At 36.9% G+C, this 21,393-nt stretch overlaps 1 protein-coding gene across 1 annotated transcript in view; it reads left to right on the top strand.

Moving 5' to 3' along the window:
* The window catches only part of LOC127576924 (myoferlin-like), a 183,359-nt gene that overhangs the window by 80,667 nt on the left and 81,299 nt on the right, over positions 1-21,393 (top strand). Inside the window, 17 exon segments of the mRNA XM_052027748.1 lie at positions 1,572-1,686; positions 2,479-2,581; positions 5,760-5,902; positions 6,239-6,412; positions 6,823-6,912; positions 8,897-8,987; positions 9,458-9,519; positions 9,522-9,537; positions 11,586-11,767; positions 11,859-11,894; positions 11,896-12,018; positions 12,659-12,760; positions 13,716-13,877; positions 14,997-15,162; positions 15,424-15,497; positions 16,098-16,154; positions 20,323-20,421. Coding sequence (XP_051883708.1) covers positions 1,572-1,686; positions 2,479-2,581; positions 5,760-5,902; positions 6,239-6,412; positions 6,823-6,912; positions 8,897-8,987; positions 9,458-9,519; positions 9,522-9,537; positions 11,586-11,767; positions 11,859-11,894; positions 11,896-12,018; positions 12,659-12,760; positions 13,716-13,877; positions 14,997-15,162; positions 15,424-15,497; positions 16,098-16,154; positions 20,323-20,421 — 1,795 coding nt within the window.

Below are 21,393 nucleotides of genomic sequence, written 5' to 3'. Positions count from 1 at the left end.
TTGAAGTGACTGGCAACAGGGAGATGCAGATTACGTTTACAGACAGAGCGCAGGTGTTCTGCGAAACGGTCACCTAGACTGCGTTTGGTCTCACCAATGTAGAGGGGGCCACACTTGGGCCACATCTAGATTCCAGTATCTGCAGTCCTTGGTTTCTCTACTATCCAGGAGGAAATTGTGTGGAATGGGCAGGCATGTGACAGATGAAAATGATCTCAAATGCAAAATATTGTATTTTGGAAGGAAGAATAAGTAAAGGCAATAGAGTACAATCTAAAGGAATATCACAAGACTACAGTGAGCCAGGGAATTAGACTAAGTGAATAGCTTTTGTGGAGAAGTATAGTCCTGATGAGCTAAGTGGCTTCTTCCCATGGGTAATGATTCTTTAACCATAGTAGCTGAGTTTGGGGGATGTTAACTTGAATCATAAATGAAGAGAAATTTGACTAAGCTTTCAGATAGTAACCCTGGAGAATGTAGATAAGGTGTCTGATCGTGCAAAATACAATGGATGGAAGAATGAATAAAATCTGAAGAGTTTGAGGTGGGGCTGAGGGTAGATGAGGATTAATAAATGAAGCTTGAGTTCTGTGCATATCGGATTATTGGAATCCTGTGAGGGTGCAAGAGAGAAGGGATCACGGCCAAGTAGGAATTACTCTGGGCAGAATTTGGGTGTCATAGAAACAAAGTAGATGCTTCATTACTGTTCTTCTCAATTAATGAGAACTTCATGTATCTTGATGATAAATGATTTTTATTTAAAAATCGTGCACTAAGTCTGGTACAGATCAGCACAAGTGCAGTCATTTCTCCTTCCTCATCTGAACCACCCCCTCCCCTCTGCCCCAGTCCCTAACAATTTTACCTGAGAAAAGATTTTGAACCTATTGTACTGCATCACCCAAAACTCAGCTGAAAGTACATTTTGCCAAATATAAAAAATGTAAAATTTTGATTCTTTTAAAAAAAACACTCTTGCCCAAAGCAAACAGAATACGGGATCTAAATAGCTGCACTAATTCTCAGCGTTGTTAATCATTGGATCCTCTCACTTATGTGGTGTAGATGGTGAGTGGAAATGTGCACTCTTGCTAGAGGCTGACCTACTGTCCAACAGTGGACCGAAAGGTGAGATTCTCCCCCAGCATAAGGTGCTGAGGCCAGACTCCCTTCGATATGGATGTTATTTTAATTTAATGCTGCACTTGTTCTGGAGCAATTCCCTTTTGGCAAAATTGCACTTCCATGTGACTTTGGAATGTCATTACAGTGGTAGCTTTCAAACCCCTCAGTAGCACTCGTTTCAATCAACCCTAGTTGGGAGGAGGATAAAATATTTTTCCAGTACCTAGTTACTCCTGAACTTTCCCCGGTCACTATGAATTATCCATTTGAGGAGGCAAAAAGGGGGAATTCTACGCCAACAACCAGGACCTGAGGCTGCATATTCATTTAAACCCAATAATGTGATTAGTAGGCAAACCCAATGAGAAGGGAAGGAAAGAGATGGATCATCTGCATTTCATGCAGAGTACACCATTAATGTGGCTCATTTTATTTTTAAGCTTGTTAACAGAAGCTGATGCTGGTCACACAGAATTTATCGATGAAGTTTACGAAAATAACTCTCGCTATCCTGGAGCTGAATGGAAATTGGCAAAGGAGCCTTTTACTGATGTGGTGTGTATAGTATTACTGATTTTCCAATTAATAAAGGTACCAACTGAGCATGGTTTGAGGGTTACTTTGTATAGTCTCGTGTGCTCTCCATCCATAATTAACTAACATTTAGTAACATTTATTATCTTTTGAATACTGGTTTATTGAGCTTAATTTTGAGTTCAATTTTGAGTTCAGTTTTGAGTCTTGCATTATAAGGTGGGATACTTGGAAAGTTTGCTGGTTTGCCACAAGTTCCAGGATGGTGCAAGCTCCCACACTGCAAAAACTGAGCAAATAAAGCTTGTTTGACTCCTGAGTCACTTGTGTAATTTTAATGACTCAAATCCCATGAACTCTTCAAATTGAAAATGTGACTCAAAATACACCCATGCATTATTATAGCCATATAATATACTGAGTTGCTCTGAGCAGTGTCAATGGGCCAGGTGAGATATTTATGTAAAGAATACAAATGTTTTGTAACTATAACCAAAAGAGCTTGTTTTCATTCAGAATACTTTCACTCTATACTATTAATACAACTTTGCTTCATGCTTGTAGACAATATTGCCTCTTGTGGTCTGACCACTTGCAAACTGGAGTTTGAATTACTGAACCACTTGTTGGTGCCTGATGTAGTATCTGCAAATCCTTCTCTTGTGGCTATTTTGCATTGTGCTTGTTTTGAATTTTTTGCAATAATCAATCCATTGTTAATTTGAAGTCTACTCCAATTTATTAAAGTAAAGCTGTTTCCAATCCTGATTCATTCACTGTTCCTTAAACATTGCTTTTAATTGTTTTTAATAGAATGGAGAAAAGAGCTCATCAAAAGAAGAGATTGAGCCTCCAGCTGGCTGGAACTGGATGGATGAGTGGGTATATGATGTCAATCGAGCTGTAGATGAGCAGGGTAATTTTTACAATCTACTTCTGGAATAATTCTCTGTTTGGTTCGAGAGGGTGGAAGACAGCAGATGCAAGTTTCCATTGATTTATTGTTCCAGGTCATTTTTGCAATTCCCTCTGTTCTAGTTAATTTTGTAATGGGTGAAATAATAGTTTAAAAAATGATTCATATAGATCCAACCACACTTTTAAACCTCATCTCACTAACATTATTGTTGTTTTCATTTCAAAATGAATTTAATAATTAGTCCTGGTTCAAGTTAATCAGTGAATAGTATTGATGTGTTATTACAACTTATTCAGCATACATCAATTCTGCTTGGGTAACTCACACAAATGCTTAATTGTTCATTCTAAATACTTTTGAAATCGTGACTTGCAAAGACTTCAAAGATCAGCTGACAACACATGACCAGCAAGATGCTGTACAGGCCCTCTCTAGGTTACAAATACTGATTTATGTACAGCCCGTACATATGATGAGTGTTTGAGAGACCAGTGGGATGGATTTGCTGGCCACTGCGGGGCTGCAGGTACCTTCTGCCACCTGGGAACTCTGTTTGTGGTCACATATCTGACTTGAGAACTGTTCCGGTAACACATGGATTACAGGAACGGAACCTTGCTATGAACTGGCGAGGACCTGTATTGCTTTTTAATTCTTGATCCATATGTTTTAGTATGCAGGCTGGAAGCTTTGATCTGTACACTAGAAAATACCGTGTGCACATATTCTAGGTTGGTTAAGTTGAACGTGTTTCTTCAATTCATTGCTACTGAACAGAACTTGTATGGTCTAGAATGCTAAGTGTGAAGTTAACTACTTTAAAACCCAGAACTTGCTGTCAGTGGGGAATTATTGGAGAAGTGTTGAAGCAGAATGGAAGCATGAGCTATTGAAAGTATTTACTCATTGAAATATGTTGATTTTATAGAGATGTTTTTTGAATCAATTTAAAATTCCCCAATCTTAATTTGATTGTTAAACTCTGAACAACTGTCCTCCTCCAATTTTGGAGGTTTTCATGGAATGTAATATATTCCAAAATAAAGACTATAAATATTACCTGCATCATTTTGGGTTTGTTGGTTGCACAAATTGAAGATCTTTATCATTTAGTTTCACATTGGCCCATGAGCTGCTGATTTGATGAATTCTGTTGCACCCATTGAACTGCTAAAAGCTGTTGGTTTGATGCTGATAAATTTAACACCTTCTTCTACCATTTTTGTTTGACAAGTTTTGAATTTTTCTGGTAACAGATGAGAGCTGTGTAGTTAATGCTGAGTATTAGGGCCATCAAAGGTAACACGAGACTTGACTGCTGTTAACTTTTTTGTTTTAAAAAGATACATCGTTAGTCAAAGTGTCAAAAATAGTTGGTTGAGTGATTACTTTGTTTTCCAAAACTTCAGTTCTGATCACTTCCTTGATTTGCATGAATGACTCGATGTAGGGCATAATTCTGAAATTTGCAGATGACACATTGTGGTAAACTATGAAGATGTTATTAATGCAATGATTTGGAATGCTATGCTCAATCAGATAGACATAAAATGAACAATCTTCAAAAAAACAATCCAAGGATATGGGACTGTGGGATTAAATGAACTGAATGGTGAATTGGTGAAGATGTAATGGGGCTAATGGCCATCTCCTGTGTTGAACCGTTGTATTATTCATTGATTTATGATGAGGAAATGCACCCAGAAATGACAGGGCAGTGAAAGTTGTACTGAATCCAAGAGCTATTTCAGTTTTGCCACATGCTTTTGGATCTGGATGTGTTCTTTGTTAATTGCCCTTTTGGCCAGTGGAGATTTGTTTTGCCTTATTTACCAAAACCCCTCAATTTTAAGTATTTTACGAAGACTCCTTTCTACTTTTTCTGTTCTTGAAAAAAATAATCTGCTTTTATTTGACTGTCACAAAGTAAACTTGACAGATTCATGAAAGGCAGGAAAACTATCAATAGCTGGCTGTAGCAAATCCAGGTGGTTCATTCTGGGGCAGCATGTGGCTGTGTATATTAGGGACATGCACAGTGCAAACAAACCTATGCCTTACAAAGGGCATTAGCCAAAATATTAAGGTCTTTAGCTAATGAAGTACAGAGTACCACACAAGCTTGTTTCATGCTACCTTCTGTTAGAAGGAATGAGAAGATGAAATGTAGATTACAGGGCGCCATTCTGAAAGGAAAGAAAGAACAGATATGTGGGAGTATGTGTACTTTGAAGGTAGGAGGGTAGTTTGAGAGAGTGGTTAAAAAGGCATATGAGATCCTGGACTTAAAAATAGAGGCAAAGAGTACAAGAAGTCATTATCAATCTTTGTAACACACTGGTTTGACCACAGTTTTCAAGTTCTGGGTACCACATTTTAGGAAAGATGTGTTGGCTTTGAAGAGGGGATTTGAGAGTTTTAACAAACCCAGTAATAGGAGACTTATGTTGGAAAAACTGGAGAAGCTGGCATTGTTCTCTATGGAAAGAAGTTTTGGAGGGGATTTGATTTGGGTAGTTAAATAATTCAGGGTGAAGGTGAAGTAGATATTTATTCCCGTTGACAAGAAAGACCAGGGACATTGAATGTGAATATCAAAGGAGCAAAGAATAATGTGAGGAAAGCTATTTATGTGGTAAGTGGTTAGGGACTAGAAAGCACTTGAGTAGTAATGAGGTGTTCAAGAAGCTCTGCAAGTCTGAAAAGAGAATTCAGAGGGTGGCACTGCGGGACTCTGTTTTGAATATTACCTGGTATGGGCTCTGGGCCAAATGGCTGCTTTCTGCGATTCATTTTGTAAACAAAAATGCAATTGAACAACTATTTTGTAGACCCTTCTGGATATTAGAAAAATTTCTCTTTATGAAGGACAACAGAAGTTGCAGGATGTCATGGTATTTCACACAGTGAAAAATCTGTGGTCATTGTTTTATCTTTTGTTGAATTTCATAATGAATTCTGCTTATCACATTTTGTAGAAGACAATGAGGTACATATTCTACACTTTACCATCTTAATACTACATTTCATTGGGTTTACTGGTATTTTAGTAGATCTGTTTTCTGGTGCATGTGACTGCGTAGCATGTTACTGCTTCTAGGTTTTATAAGGAGGTTGATGAATTCTGTATTTACAATGCTACTTTTTCTTTTTTTGTCTTTTCCACACATTGCAGGTTGGGAATATGGAATAACCATTCCCCCAGATGACAAACCCAAATCCTGGGTTTCAACAGAAAAAATGTATCACACCCAGAGACGTAGACGCTGGGTGAGAAGGCGCAAAAAAGACGTCCAGCAAAATGTGTCGTCGTCTAAGGTGTGTTGTGATAGTAAAACTATTTGAAAGTTGCAAGCAGAGCAATGCCAAAGCTCCCTGTTTTGCTAAAGCATATCTGGGCAAGATCCTGAAATTGAATTGTGTACTTTTTTGAAAAGTATGCATTTCTCCTTTTTTTTTTCAAAAAAAGATATCCTTTCACATAAGCTGTATTGATATTGCCTCTGATCTGTGCAAAATTACTGCCCACAGTGCATTGTAATGAAGCAGAAACCAACCAACCATTCAGTTATCGGTAGTGTAGAAACAAAATGTCACTACCTGTAGCTGACACGAGTATTTTTCTTTTGGCTCAAACTTGCTGCAAACTTCCAGGGTACGTCATCTGACCAGGATTCGGAAGGATGGGAATATGCATCTCTGATTGGCTGGAACTTTCACATAAAGCAGCGGAAATCGGACACTTACAGACGCAGAAGATGGAGAAGAAAAATGGCACCATCTGGACAATTAGGGGCTGCAGCAATCTTCAAACTGGAAGGTGCTCTTGTAAGTAAATTACCCATATATTTTTAAACCAGATATTACCACCTCTGTCTGTGAAACATCAGTTTGTGTTGATTCCTATTGGATAAGTAGTGGCAGTGTGTCCTCATTAAAAGAGTTGGATGATTGATTTTTATTCTATTAAATTATGGAGTTCTTAAAGTAATTCATTTTCATATCTTGTGTGCTCTGCAGGAGGAACAAAAAAATTCCATAGCTTCAGTCCTCTGTACAAATATTTCTGGCTGAAACTTGCAATCTATGATTTGAGAGAATCTGTATGCTTTTGCATCATTATTTTAGTTTAATATCAAAAATTCACTGTTCCCTTTATGATTGTGGCTGTAAAGTGGGACACTCAGGAAAATAAATTATCCTGAAGCCTGTCACTCATGGTTTGTTTTTGTCTCAAGGCTCCATCTTCTAGTGAGGATGGTGATAAATCGCCAACAGATTCTATATTTGGGATCAAGTGCTCCTATGATCTCCTGTGTGTTTTGACCGTAAGTAAAATCTTACAATTCTGAATGCCCTGCCATAGAGAGATGGACTGCCAAGGGGAATGCAGGGTGATTCCTTTGCATGAAATTAATCACCAAAAGCTAATGCTTAACAAATTATTCAGACATCAGTGTATTTTTTCACTTCTCCCCTGAGGCCAATGAATCATTTCCCAGCAATCTGTCTTGCTGTTTTTCCAATTTGTAGCAACATGTTAAAGCCACTGTATTTACCCTACTGGATAAGGGATAAAAATGTATATTTTAGTGTTATTCTATCCCCATTTATATTGGCTATTACAATTTATATGCTTAGGTTGATAGAGAGATCATCAATCAGTGTTCAACAGTGGTTATGTCTTGAGTAGTTATTCATCAAAAACTGTTGGAATCCATTGCTTAAATTTTGTAAAGATTGAGTGGGTGGGGTTGATGCTAATTGTGCAGAAGGTGGTCTTAGTACTTCTATTGGCTTGGGTCAAGCATTCAAACCATAAGTGTAATGCTTGTCTGATGCAATTTTGCACCAGTATTGTTGGGTAGTCTCTAAGGAAATTGAATAATTGACTGGGGGGTGTGGGGTTGCGGCAGAGGGCTGGTGGTAGCAGGTCAAAGGAATTTCACTGTGGGTATTTCACTGTGGAATTTCACAATGTGCAATCTGCAGACCAGGATACAGATTTAAGTATAATCCGAATGAGTTGTGTTAAGAATTGTCATTGGGTTTAACTGCACCAGTAGGGGCATCTCGGAACAGCAGTAAATGGGTAAGTATTTGCAACCAGATAGATCATTTATGGCTCAAAAAGAATAGAAGGTTTGATATTGCAGCCATTACTGAGATGTGGATGCATTACGACAAGGTTTGGGAGCTAAGCATTTCTAGGCGAGTTTAATTTGATAAGATTGACAAAATAGAAATGGACTAAGATGGTCCTGAATGATAAGGGAACAGAAATGAGCATATTGGCCCAGAAAATCAGGATGTAGAATATGTATGGATGGAGTAATGGAATAACCACAGTCAAGAAACTAGGGTTTGATACTTGTAACAGTAATCGGTGTTGGACAGAATACAAATTGGGAAAATCGGAGATGCTCGGGTGTTTAATTACTCCAGAGAGAGTCCGTCTTGATATGGCAAACTAAACTGGAGGAAGTATTTTGGAAGGTAACTTCATGACATGAATTAGACAATTTTTTGTTTTTAAACAAAAAAATTGTCAGGAAATCAACTGTGGATAGGGCTATTTTAGACCTATTATTGTGCTATGTGACAATATTAATCAATGTTATAGTAAAGGCTTTCTTGTTAAGGTGGTACTTTTAAAAGACTTTTTAGTAAAGGTGAGTACATATTTAAACTACTCTATGGGCTTAAGTTGATGGAGGAAAATTTTATTAAGATGTAATGGTCAATAGCAAACATTTTAAGCAATAATTCTCAATATAAAACTAAAAGTGCACTTTTATGTAGAATGTACACCATTGGGAAGAGTGGTATATTATGGCTCGCCTATGATGTGTGGCAAGTCTGAGAATTGAGAACTTTTAAAGATCAGGCAAATGAATGAGAAATTCTACAAAATAAACTAAGAATAATGAGCAAAAATATGAACAATTATACACAAACCTGCAAGGTTTGCAGGCATGTAAAAAGGAAGAGATCATTGAAAGTGAATGAGAGTCCTTTGAAAGCAAAGATGAAAACATCTTCGATATTTGTCTCTCCCAGTACAGGACAATGTAATTTCTGTAGTGGCCTTGAAAACAAGTGCTATGAAACCTTTCGATTCCACCTGATATCACCGATAGGGCCTCCATTTTTATCCTTTTGACAGTGCTCTACTAAGGAGGCATAAAGTGAGCTGTTCAGTCTAATTTTTTGTGTTCAAGAAACTGGAATGAGACTTAAACCCTTAACCTTCTGAATCAGTGGCAAATGTGCTACCAGCTTTCTCATAGTTAACCTTATCTATATAACAAGGAAGTAACAAGGAAACTGGTGCCCCATACTTGGAAGGAATTTGATAAGGTGCTATACGTGAGGTTGTTACAGAAGACTAAACCATATGGAGGTAATATATTAAACAAGGATCAAAAGATGAGTTCAAAGACTGAAAATAATTTTTTTTTAGGAAGATTCAATGCAGCTAGTGGAGTCCTACATCATCTGGTCATTGTCCTTGATCATTTACAATGCAAATCCTTGGTTTGGGTGAAGTGGCCATGTTTATGAGATATATAATGATATTTGCTAACTACTACACAGCTTTGCGGGGGACGAGGAGAACGCAGGGGCTGCAAACTGATGTGTAGATCACTTAAAACAATTAGGCAGGAACGTAGCAGATGGGCTACTTTGTTTTTTGAGGGCAATTAGGAATAAAATTAAATGCTTGCCTTGCATTTGGATGTGAATGGGACATCTGGGTAAGGTGGGGAATGGAAAGTGGATTGTGGTATATGTTTAACAGGAGCTCGTGTAGTGGGTGCACTCCTGCTTGTTCTTTTTCTTACCCTTTTTGTTAATTCTGTTCTTCTCCAGGGCCTTTAATTTTTCACCTCCGTTGCTACATTTTTCAAGCCAGAAACATGATTGCTATGGACAAAAGACAAGCTTTTCTGGTAAGTGATTCTCAGATTTCATCTGATGAAGTTTATTTACTGAACTATTGGAGGAGTTGACACAATCTGTACCCAATAATAAAATTTCTCTGCTAACCAGTGTTCAAAAATTTTCTGGGCTGATTTATTTTTTTTCCAAACGCTCTCCAAAACAAGCATCGTAAGCTGGAATCAAATACACCACTGATAACAGTAACAATTTGAATTTACAATGTGCCCTTTAATATAGCAGAAAAACATCCCAAATTGTTGCATGGAAACATCAAACAAAATTCATCACTAAGGTGCACACCCAGATAATGATGCAGTTAGTTTTAAAGCCAATTCTTGTGTTTTAGGTTTTGAATAGTGATGTATTTGATTAGTGACAGGTTTAACTGTGACTGTTGCAGCTCTCTGAAGTTGCATTCTCTATGGTTGTGTAAATTTCATTTTCTAAGAAAAACAGGTGAATTTTAATTTGCTCAAGCCTTCCATGATTTAAAATTCTCCCACTTTTTTTAAAAACAATTCTGCTGCATCAAAAGTAGTTGGCAAAAGAAGAGTTAATTTCTTTGAACTCTGCAGTCAGTTATTGAAGGTTGACCTGCAGATGACCTAAACAATAACTGGAATTGGGTTACAAGAGCTTGTACAGGAAATAGTCATGTTGAGCAAGTACCTGCTCTACAGATAAAGGTGATTAAGAGCTATAGATAATGTCAGAGCCCAGGGATGCCTACTCTTTAATGTCTGAGATGGAAGCAACTATAATATCAACAGTTAGAAACTGACTTGTTCATATAAAGTTTCAGAGTTCATGACGTGTGATGCACGTGTGCTGAGTGAAAATGCTGTGAGCCGTGTCTAAGAATCTGGTAGTAAGTGCTGGAGGACAGCACTTGCTAGTCAGCTGTATATTCTATAGCTGCATAACTATAAATTTTAGTTGGCTTGTTTTTGAGGAGAAATGTTGTGCAGTCAACAGCAGTTTCCCAATTCTCTCTCTACCTTTCCCTCTTCCCATCCTAACGTGCTCGGGGAAGATTGGAAAATTTGATTTGTGATCCATAACAAAACTGTCCTTTTACCCACCAGTCAGCTTTTATGGGAAAGGCCTGTTTATTTTGGCAGACAACTTGGGCCCTTGTGACCAGGGAAGAGTAACCTTTTTGTCATTATAAGAACTGTATAAACCACTTCAGAAATTCTTTTCAACATTTCTCTCAGTCTCACATTTAAGTGTGTGTACCTAGATTTGAAATTATGAAAAGCCCATGCCTCACTGTGTTGTATGTTTAGGACCCACATTTTGGGTTATCAGCTTCAGGTTTTTTTCTTTCTGGCGTCGTAGTTCAGTGACCATTCTTCAGGACAATTTGAACAGTGAATTGTCAGCAGGACTTTTAACTTAAGAGGTGAGGAGATGTTCCTGTCAATGACCTTGTCCTTGATGATAGGTCACTATATAGTGATCAGGGTGCTGGTTTTCTTCTCTTGCCCTTCAACATCCTCTTCATTGCCCAGAGCTGCTGAGACCAATTGTGCTTCTGTTGTAATTAGTAGTTGTTCTTTGAGAAGCTGTGTGCATCATTTCTGCAACACGTGAGCACTAAGTTCAAGGATGATTCCTCGTAACGATTATAGTGCATGTGAATCAATTAAGATTAAGCTTTATTTTCAGATCTGACTCCACCCTGATTTACTAGCCAATCATTTTGATTTCAGTTGATATATTTTATGAATTTTGACTGCATTTCTGCCTTTAATGGAATTTGATAAAATATTTGGCATTTCAGGTGGACCTTCCTTCATTGAGAATGATTCGCTTAATCGCTAACTTGAATCTGAGCTTGAAAACCAGTGAGATCTGACCTATGATTTGGTTTTATGCTGAAATCCACATTGCACATATCTCTAATGTCCCAAAGTTCAGAGCCCTAGCATGCAAGGATAATGTGGGGATACTTTCTGTGCACTGATCATTACAAAGGGATGTGGCATGTGGAGTCACTCCTAAGGTGCCTTCACTTTTTGAGGATTTCAAAGCTTATTTTATTTTATTTTAGATCCGTATGCACATGTTTCATTTCTTCATCAAAGCAAGACAACAGAAGTCATCAAATCTACTCTCAATCCAACCTGGGACCAGACCCTAATTTTCAATGATATTGATATCTATGGTGATCCTGCAAATTTGATTCAAAATCCACCAAATGTGGTGATAGAAATATTTGATGAAGACCAAGTTGTGAGTGCTGCTTTAATTCGGTTTCATTGTACTGTGTTCCTGCTTGTCGATAGAGCAAAACTGGAAGATGTTAAATTTATCTTCTATGCAGGGAAAAGACGAATTTTTGGGCAGGGTGCCTTTGTCCTCCGGTTGTGAAGCTGAATCCCAGTGCAGAGGTGACACCCAAGCTCCTTTGGTACCCAGTAAAGATGGGTACAAAGAAATCTGGGGAGCTCCTTGTTGCTGCGGAACTGATGTTGAAAGATAAAGTAAATATATCTCTATCTTTACTCTTTGCCAATACAACTTGAGGGCATTTTTCCTCAATAACGTCTAACTTGGATGGATAAGGAGCTTTGACTTTGCTGCACTAATTTTAAAGAGGGCTTATTAAATAGGGCTTGCCTATTTGTATCTTATTTTTAATCTACAGATTCAGGTCTCTGCTCCAGTTTAATATTTGTACTGTTTGATTGGGAACTAGATACAAAGGAAAACTTCTGAAACTCTCCTACCTTAATCTTTCTATGTGAACGTGGCCAATCTTGATGCATGTCTTTTTAAAAAAAAATCAATCTTGGAATACCTTCAATGTCTATCCTCCATGTTATCTTCCTTGTTGTCCCATTACCATTTGAACTGAAGCTTTCAGTTCCCCTGACTGGCTCTATCCAAGTTGCAATTTATTCCCTTCACCCTCAGGCCTTCCTGCAGTTCTTGGCTCTTTTGTGTCCTATGAAGTTTTCTTTTCCTCCAAGCAAGAATAATTCTAGTTAAAATCTGCTGACTATCTTGCTAATACTGAATTTTCTTTTTAATGAAGTCTTTTCACTCTGATGCTCTTTTCCCGTTTTTTATTTAAAAACAAAAAGGTTTTGAACATTTTATCCCTTTTTTTCATTTCAACAGCCTGATGGATCAAATTTACCACTTCTTCCTCCAGTCCGGTCAGGTACACTGTATATGGTGCCTCATGGTATCAGACCAGTTGTACAACTTACTGCAATTGAAGTAAGTCTCATTTCTTGACAATTTTTAGCTGGAATAAGTTTGCTTATGTTTTTAAAAAGTAAAACCTTGAATTTTACCAGTGCCTTTTTTTTTAAGGGGCAAATCGGAACTTGATTGTTCATTTGTAAGGAAATGTTTTTGGATTTCTACACACATTCGGAAATCCTCTTACAACACATTTCTTTTGTACATGTTTTTTAATTTGTAATTACCTCCTGATTTTACTCAGCCTGGCTGCAAACTTTAGCAGGCTTGTCACCAGAAATTTCATCCTGTCTGGCATTAGTTGGAATTTGATGGCCTCAACAGGGCATCCATGATGCCCCAAGAGCAGAAAATGTATTTGGAAAGATGTTAAAGCAATTACTATGAAGAATCCTCATCAACACATCCAGATGGCAAAGTAGGAAGTGGTTTTAAATGGGGAAATGGAAAATCTGTTGTTCATTGTACGTGAGCAAGATTCTGACAAAGACTGGTAATGAAAGGAAATGTACAAGAGCAAAACAAGTGTAATTTTAAATCAAGTTTTAAGGAATGTGACCATTGAGTTTTTCTAGGGATGATGATGTATTTCACTATTTTTAAATACTCCTGAATAAGCAAGCCTTTTATTTCCCTCAATCATTTCTAATACAAGAATGGCAGATAACTATCAATCATTCATTCAGGTGATCACTCTGCATCTTCCATCATAGAAGGCTAGAGTTGCCAGTTTGTGAAGGAACAGATTATCAGTGACACCATTATCTTCATTGCACAAATCCAGACCAAGGTGTTGCTGTCATTTTTGCACATTTATTGCTGCTGACCGTCTCATCAGCACAAAATCTGTGCTTTTTTTTAAGAGGCTGTTTCTTGACTTAACTAGTTAAGCCATCTGCTTCAAACTAAAGATTGAGTAAGTCCACTAATCAATGTAAGGCAGATTTATTTAACAGGAATGTTGTTGCAGATTCTAACGTGGGGGTTACGGAACATGAAGAGCTACCAGCTGGCAGCTGTTACTTCCCCAAGTCTCATTGTGGAATGTGGCAACAAGTATTTGGAATCTGCTGTGATCAAGAGCCTTAAAAAATGTCCAAATTTTCCCCGCTCTGTCCTCTTCATGAAAGTGGTATGTTTATGCATCTCAAGAACACTATGCAGTTGGTACTTTAAAATTGTTGAATCAATATTGTTTTATCATTTATTGAAATAATGAGCAATAGTGGACCATTTAGGTTAGGTTATCGGGCTAAATTTGTGAAATAGTTAATTGCACTGATATCTTTACATCATTCTAGAATTAACCCAGAGTTCTCCAAATGAAGTGGATTTCTCACTGCTATAGTTCAATGTACCAGCTGTAATAGGCTAACTATATAATTGATTAAACCTGTTTTTTTTCTACTGCCAGATTTGCATTTTTTTTAGAAAGCAACATCAAGGAGTGTAATTTGTAAGCTGCCATTCAGGTCATTTGTGCTAAAATTAATATGTATATTCTAAGTATTCAGCACTTGAATCTCTGAACTCCTATTTAAAATTGGGGCATAATTAACCTGTTGGACCTTGCAAGGATACCTGCCTCGACTGCTATGTTACCCTTCAGTAATGTACTACTTGAGATGCAGCTAAAGCAATTGAGGTAGAATTGCTGCTTTTGAATATTTTAGCAAGTAAGTTTTAACAAAATCAAAATATTGTTTTTTTTATATGTATATAAAAAAAATATATATATATATATATATATATATATATATATATATATATATATAATTATCACTAACATTATCAATGCATTTCACTGTCTGAGATTTTATCTTTTTTAAAACAAAAGGTATGCTTTATCCGACTGATGTTGGAATTTTTGTTGATCAGTCCACTGTTCATTGCAATTTGAGAATTCTAATTGTTTCAATTTTCAGAGAAATATTTAATGTCACAAACCTTGTAAATATGGCAGTTTTGGACACCAGTCCACAAGTTAAATATATTTCTACAGAAGCATATCAAAGGTAAAATTGATTCAATCAATCTGAATAAGTCTTGTGCAGTTCACATGTCATTGAATGATTAAGGAAGTTAATCTTGCAAAGTAAGTTTACCATTGAAAATTTATATTATGCATAATTTCTGAACTGGTACTTGAATGCTTAGAGTGAATTTAGGCTGTAACAAATGATTGTATTAATCAACAAATATTTAGGTGAATGGATCTGAAATGATCTATCACTTCTGATCTTGGTTCTAGTATCTTCCGAAAGAAGAAATGTACACTCCTCCTATTGTCATAAAGGTAATTGACCACAGGCCATTTGGACGTAAACCTGTGGTTGGACAATGCACAATTCATTCTTTGCAAGAATATCGGATTGATGCCTATGCTGAAAAAGAAACTGTTGGAATGCAATCTAAAGGTATTTTCCAAATGTCTTTCTAAAGGAATTTCGGCCTTGGAAAATTAGCTTCAACGCAGATAGAAAATCTGGATTCTATAGCATCACATCCAATATGTTTTTAAAATTATATGGGCTACTTTTAAGTATAGTCATGCAAATTAGTCTCTAAATTTTAATCGTATTAGTTTTAAATTCATTACGCAAATGTTTTGGATATTTTCATGGCATTACCAATTAAAATATATTGTAATCATAGATTTTTTTTCCTAATTTGTACAGTATCTTTACTTTCAAATGCTCGTGATTGTGTTATTGATGTAGAAGACAACCAGAAACCTCTCCTGGAATCACAGGTAATATCCTTTAAGTGGAATCAGTCAAAACTTTATTTTTTAAGTGAATGGCTTGAAATCCTAATTCTCTCTCCACAAAAGCTAAGTAGTTCCTTGAATATTGTGTGGGAAGTCAATTTGCTCAAGATTACGTCTATTCAATTCACAAGCAGATTTAATGTTGAAGAAATAGTATGCAAGTGGATGTGACTTGTTCACATTTAATAATTCTATGTAATCCATGCACACATGCTGTTTGTTAAAAATGCTATGGTAAGCTCAATGTATGTTATGTCACAATTTGTTGACCAACTTAGGATAATTTAAAATAGCAGTTCATGAAGCACTTCAAATACAAATCCCAGTTTGGTTTTGTTTGACACTGTGGCCTGGATGCTATTTAATTTCTTACTGTGTGCAGTGGATTGCATAAGGTATTCCATTATTTAAGATTCAGTTTTTGCTGTGGTTACTAGGTCTTGCCATACAAACTGTAAAAATCTGATCCAAGACATTTGAGGGAAAAATGTTAATACACATTGAAGTGAGTGAATGTCAGTAAAGGAGATTAACTTGTCAAAGCACTGTAGGTGGAACTCACTCATGCATTCTAACTTTCAGTTTGTAGACAGTTTCACCAAAGCAGTCGTCAAAATGACTACTACATCAGCACTGCATGTATGTATGGAAAACACCAAGTTAGTAATATTCAAGGTTTAGGAGGCTTATACTGAATTTTTTTCTGTCACTGTATGTTACATGAGAGGGAGTACCACCATCTGCTCTCATTTTATCTTGAGCAGTCTGCCAGTAGTTAACATGCTCTGAAAATACTTAATACCTAAATTGAAATGTTTTGTAAGGTTTTTTTGATCAAGTTAACTTCAACATTTACTTGGTATTCTAATCCATAAATCAGGTCCAGTGGTCTGGTATACTATGTCTGTAATAAACTTTAGAGGTAGTTCCCCATTTTTCCTCGTACAGAAATTTAACTTTAATATTCTGAAGGCTAAAATCAATGGTTTAAAGAGTCCCAAAGATAATGATACCTTTTGAATTGGTAAAGATTTAGCAGGTTGGTAGCCTTCAGTGTCCTAGCCTCAGTACCTGCTCTGAGTTTTGGTCTTGGTCACATAATCTGACAGCCAACTTTTTTTTCCTCTGAGGGGTCAGGAAAACTACTTGCAGGTTAAGAATACTAATTTTTAATTGCTTGATGTGACTTTCTTTTCATTAAGATACAAGTTTACAACTAGCTCTGTCTCTTTGACTCTCCAGTTCATTGTTTCCACTCTAAGTACATGCAAAATTTCCCTTCCCCTTATCTGAAGGTACCAGTAGTTTGGGATACGGTTCCAAGGTAGGGAAAGGGAAACTATAGTTCTCACCATGTGATGATTTCTGGAAGTAATGGAACTGTGGAAGATTTTATCACTGAACCTGATTCTGTTCATGTCCAGCACCAACAGAACATTTCCAGCAGATTATTGGAAAGGGACAGTGCTGCCTGTTTTCTCTTTTCTAAACCTGAGGACATTGGGCCACTTGTGCTCTTATTGCAGCCTTGGCTGAGATTGCTATCTCTATGGAAATCAGTTTTCGAGCCATCTTAGCTTAACTTTGGAGCCATTACTTTAACTTTGAAACCTAAAATACTTTGAACCATTCTATATTCCCCTAAGAAATACTAAGCATCATGAAAAGAAGTAAAGCAGAGAATAATGTGTTACTAATTTGTATATATGTTTTTTGCTTTCTTTCATGATTTCATGATGCTAATTCCAATCTATTTAATTTTGAGTGTAAATCCTACTTTAGTGAAATCAGATCACGGTTTTGCATATTGTGGTCATAAATTTCAATCCAGATTTGCATTTGAAATGCATCAGTTTCCTCTGAAATGTTAGGAATCCCACAGGAAGCTAGATATTGGCAGATGTTGCTCCTTTGCAGTGAACAACCTTTTTGAAGAGTTTTCTTCCTGCAGCAGATGAAAAGCTACTCCCGAATCTCATTTGCATACAGTAATTAAAATCTTTAAAGACAGTATTTCCTACACAAGCCTACACAGTCGGCAGATTGAGCCTATTAGAAAAGTGGTCTAATAAGGGCTGTCTTAAACTACAGCATTATTAAAATCCTTTCACTGAAAAATATCAAAGATGGTATCCATTGTAATGAAAAATTCTATGGGATTGTCTGTCTTGTGTTCTTCTCAGGTATGTACTATAGACTGTGTATATTGAAACAAATGGTATGAAAACATACAACATACTAATAATGCTGTGGGTTTTTAAAAAAATATAGTGAAGACTGTGTAGGCTGATTATTTTTTGTTTATTTAGAAAGGTAGTCTCCTAAATACCATTGGAGGGGATATAATTTTTGGGTTTGTAATTGAACTATAAATTGGGTGAAAATTTCTGCTCATTAAACAGCTTGGCAAAACCCAGTGCATGATCACACACAAGGTTGTATTCTTGGAGGATTTCCTTTTTCAGTTCATTAGTGGTTGTACTAACCAGTACATGTTTATTACATACCTGCATGCAAAGATCTACATTTATTTATTCAATTTGATTGAAACTTGTATCCAAAATTTGAAGGAAGAAAAGTGTTAACCAAAATTAGAAATTTTAATCTATTGCCTTTTTGCATTGCACGATAGTGCAAGGTTTGGCATACAGTGGTGTAGATTATTCTGTTTAGTGATTAATCTTTCCAATGAGGGTATGTAATAAACCAATGGTCTAGGAATCTTTTGGTGGGAATGGTGTTTGTTCATAATGATGCCCTTTCTCCTGGAGCAGGAAAATTTGATTATTCCTTTCTGCACAGAAATGCATGTTACCTATTTGAATTTGTGGAAAATGTTTACTATTCTGATGACTTAATTTTCTTTCCTCTTTTATTTCCCAAATGTGCTATTGATAAATCATTTGATGCTGCGAACAGGCTGTTAAGGTAAGTCACACTTTGGTGTTGTACTTTAACTGTACAGTGTATTGAGAGGTGGGGCTGAGGGTTCAGTTGGCATTCTGCTCCTATTTACTTTGGTCTGTGTGTATCTGGAAAGGCACTGAGTTATCTTCACCTGTAAGCTGTATTGAAGAGGGCACTTTAACTACCTCAGTAATAAAGATAACATTGTGACATCTGCCCTCTCCACTTTTGCCTCTCTTTCCTCCCCTCTCCTTTTGAATGCATTATTCCTCATCATTGTTCAATCCTCATTCAGTATCCTGTCCACCTGAATGCTTGCAAGCTGTCACAGTACCTGACGTACCCATTTGGAATAAAGACACCATAAATGAGGGGTGGTGGTGTCAAGATGCAAATAAATGCTCACAAGACTTACTGGATAGCAATCTGGTCTTTACCTTGACTCGAGGTACCCCTTGTAAGTTGACTAGTTAAGGAACAAGTTTAAAACTGTAGCAATAGGAGGAGTTAGTTTGGCCCATTATGTCCATCCTGATCAGAAATGGACTGTTGTGTTGAACACTATTTCCAATTCTTGGTCCATAGGCCTGAAGCATTGCTTCAGATATTTTTCTAAATGTGGTGAAAATTTCTGCCACCTCCCAACCTTTCTAGACAACCAATTTGACACCCACCAATACTGGCTGACTGAAAAAACGTGTTTCCTCAACCCCGCTCTCATTCTTCTACTAATGAAACTAAATCAATTGACCCCCACCCCATTAGCTATTTTTTTCTGTTAAGGAAAGCTTGTCCCTCCTTTTTAACCTTGTTTAGGCTTGTTAATTCTATACATCTCAATCAAATCTGTCCTCAGTCAGGAAGACAACTTGAGCCTGTTCAGTCTCCCAAAAGTATCATTTCCTAGCCCAGACAATATTATTGTAAATCACCTCTGCATGCTCTCTATACTATTATAGCCAACCAGTAGGGTAGTATTCAGAGTGCACAGTACGTTCTATTCAATTACAATATGATCCTTAACTCGTAAGTTAGGAATTAATGGTCATACACTTATAAACCTTACTAGTGACCTTGTCTATTTGTTCTGCTACCTTTTTAAAGTTTTATTGAGTTTTCAGAAACCCTAATAAAGTAAATCATGCAGCAAAATGTACAACATTTCCCCAATGCTTTACTGAATGTATATGGCAATATGTTAACTTTTAAACAATCTCACTTGCTGACGGAGTTGAATTTGACCAGATGAAGGAGAATGTATTATCTAGGCTGAAAAAAAATGGAGAATAAATCAGATGGTGTTGGCTATACCATGTAATTTGCTGGGAACTTGCAAATAGTAATACTCGAAAGGTAAAGGCATACATTCAGAAGTAAAGGGCATGTGGTGAAATGGATAACTGTTCAGACATATTAAAAAGGATCACTTTTTTTTGGGGGAGTGTTAATAACTGGGTTTTTGCACTTCGAAAATAATTCCATTGTGAATTACTTTTCAGAATAGCATAGCTAAGGAAAGGATAATGGGGATTTTTTTTCTCAGACATTAAGTTGTATAGGGAGAGTGAAAGAAATGAGTCCTGCAGACTATTTAAGTGTGAAATCTCTTTTGCTGAAGTGTAAATGACAAGGCAAGTCAAAAGTTTTTGGAGATTTGTTTGTACAATTTTGCTCCACTATTTTAAGGCATCTTGCATTAGCAGTCAAAATGTATCCACCTGTGATACTGAGGTTGTTTTCAAAAAGAGACTCGTATTTATCTACTATTGTGAGATCCCGTTTGTTGGTCTTGCCTGAGGTTCCTCTGTCAGCAGCCATCAGCATTTGAGTTCTGTATCTTGTAGCCACTGCATGCCTTTAATGTAGTTATGTTAAGGAGAATTGATTTCTTTTAATATAGGAGGATGATTCGATCGATTGGTGGAGCAAGTTTTATGCATCTGCAGGAGAGCATGACCGATGTGGCAAATATCTTCAGAAGGGTTATGATATGCTAAAGGTAATTTGGTTTGCTACCTCTACTGGGAATCCATAAGAGACCTACTCATAGACTTCAAGTGCTTGTTGATTTTCCAAATGACTCCCATTGATAACTTGAGTATTGGAAGTACAAACCTAATGCAGCAAGAGAGCCACAACTTTATTCCTCAAGTATGGCTTAAACCTGGCTTCTTTGTTGCCCAGACAAAAAAGAAAGGCTGAGTGTTAAGTTTATAGATGTGGTTGCTCACTGATTTCCTTACAACTTTCCTCCACATCAGCAAAATCATCTGGTTTCCTACACTTTGGGTTTAATTCCATTCTTCACATTGCCCAGGAAAATGAGTAGGATCTCGGTATTGAAATATTGGTGGAAAAAAATAAGTTTATGATCATCACTGGAAGCATGATGCAAGACTGGGGGAATGAGGTGCAGGTAAGGAGGAGCATAGGGCCTCCACCCCATTTATCTTTCAGAAGAATGTATACAACTTGCTTATGGGTGCAAGGTTACCAATTTGTATGATGGCATTAAGGACTACAGGATGTGTCCCTTCAAACACTAGTAAACTTGTATTCGTATGCCCTTGATTTTTCAAATTTTAAGCTGCATTTTGAGCTTTGACAAAAATAAGCCAAGTTTTCTCCTGTAGGTTTCAAGTCGAATTTCTGCTACACTGTAGTATTTATAAAGCTTTCTACTGATTTGAGTTGTTTCTGAAATAATCTAATTGCTTTGTAAGATAAGATATCTTTATTAGTCACATGTACATCAAAACACACAGTGAAATGCATCTTTTGCGTAGTGTGTTCTGGGGGCAGCCCGCAAGTGTCGCCACGCTTCTGACGCCAACATAGCATGCCCACAACTTCCTAACCTGTAGGTCTTTTGAATATGGGAGGAAACCAGAGCACCCAGAGGAAACCCACACAGACACGGGAAGAATGTACAAACTCCTTACAGACAGTGGCCGGAATTGAACCCGGGTCA

The sequence above is a fragment of the Pristis pectinata genome, chromosome 12 (assembly GCF_009764475.1).
Source record: "Pristis pectinata isolate sPriPec2 chromosome 12, sPriPec2.1.pri, whole genome shotgun sequence".
In the NCBI taxonomy this organism is placed as follows: Eukaryota; Metazoa; Chordata; class Chondrichthyes; order Rhinopristiformes; family Pristidae; genus Pristis; species Pristis pectinata.
Note: the sequence above shows the minus strand (reverse complement) of the source record. Positions and strands in the feature narration are given on the sequence as shown.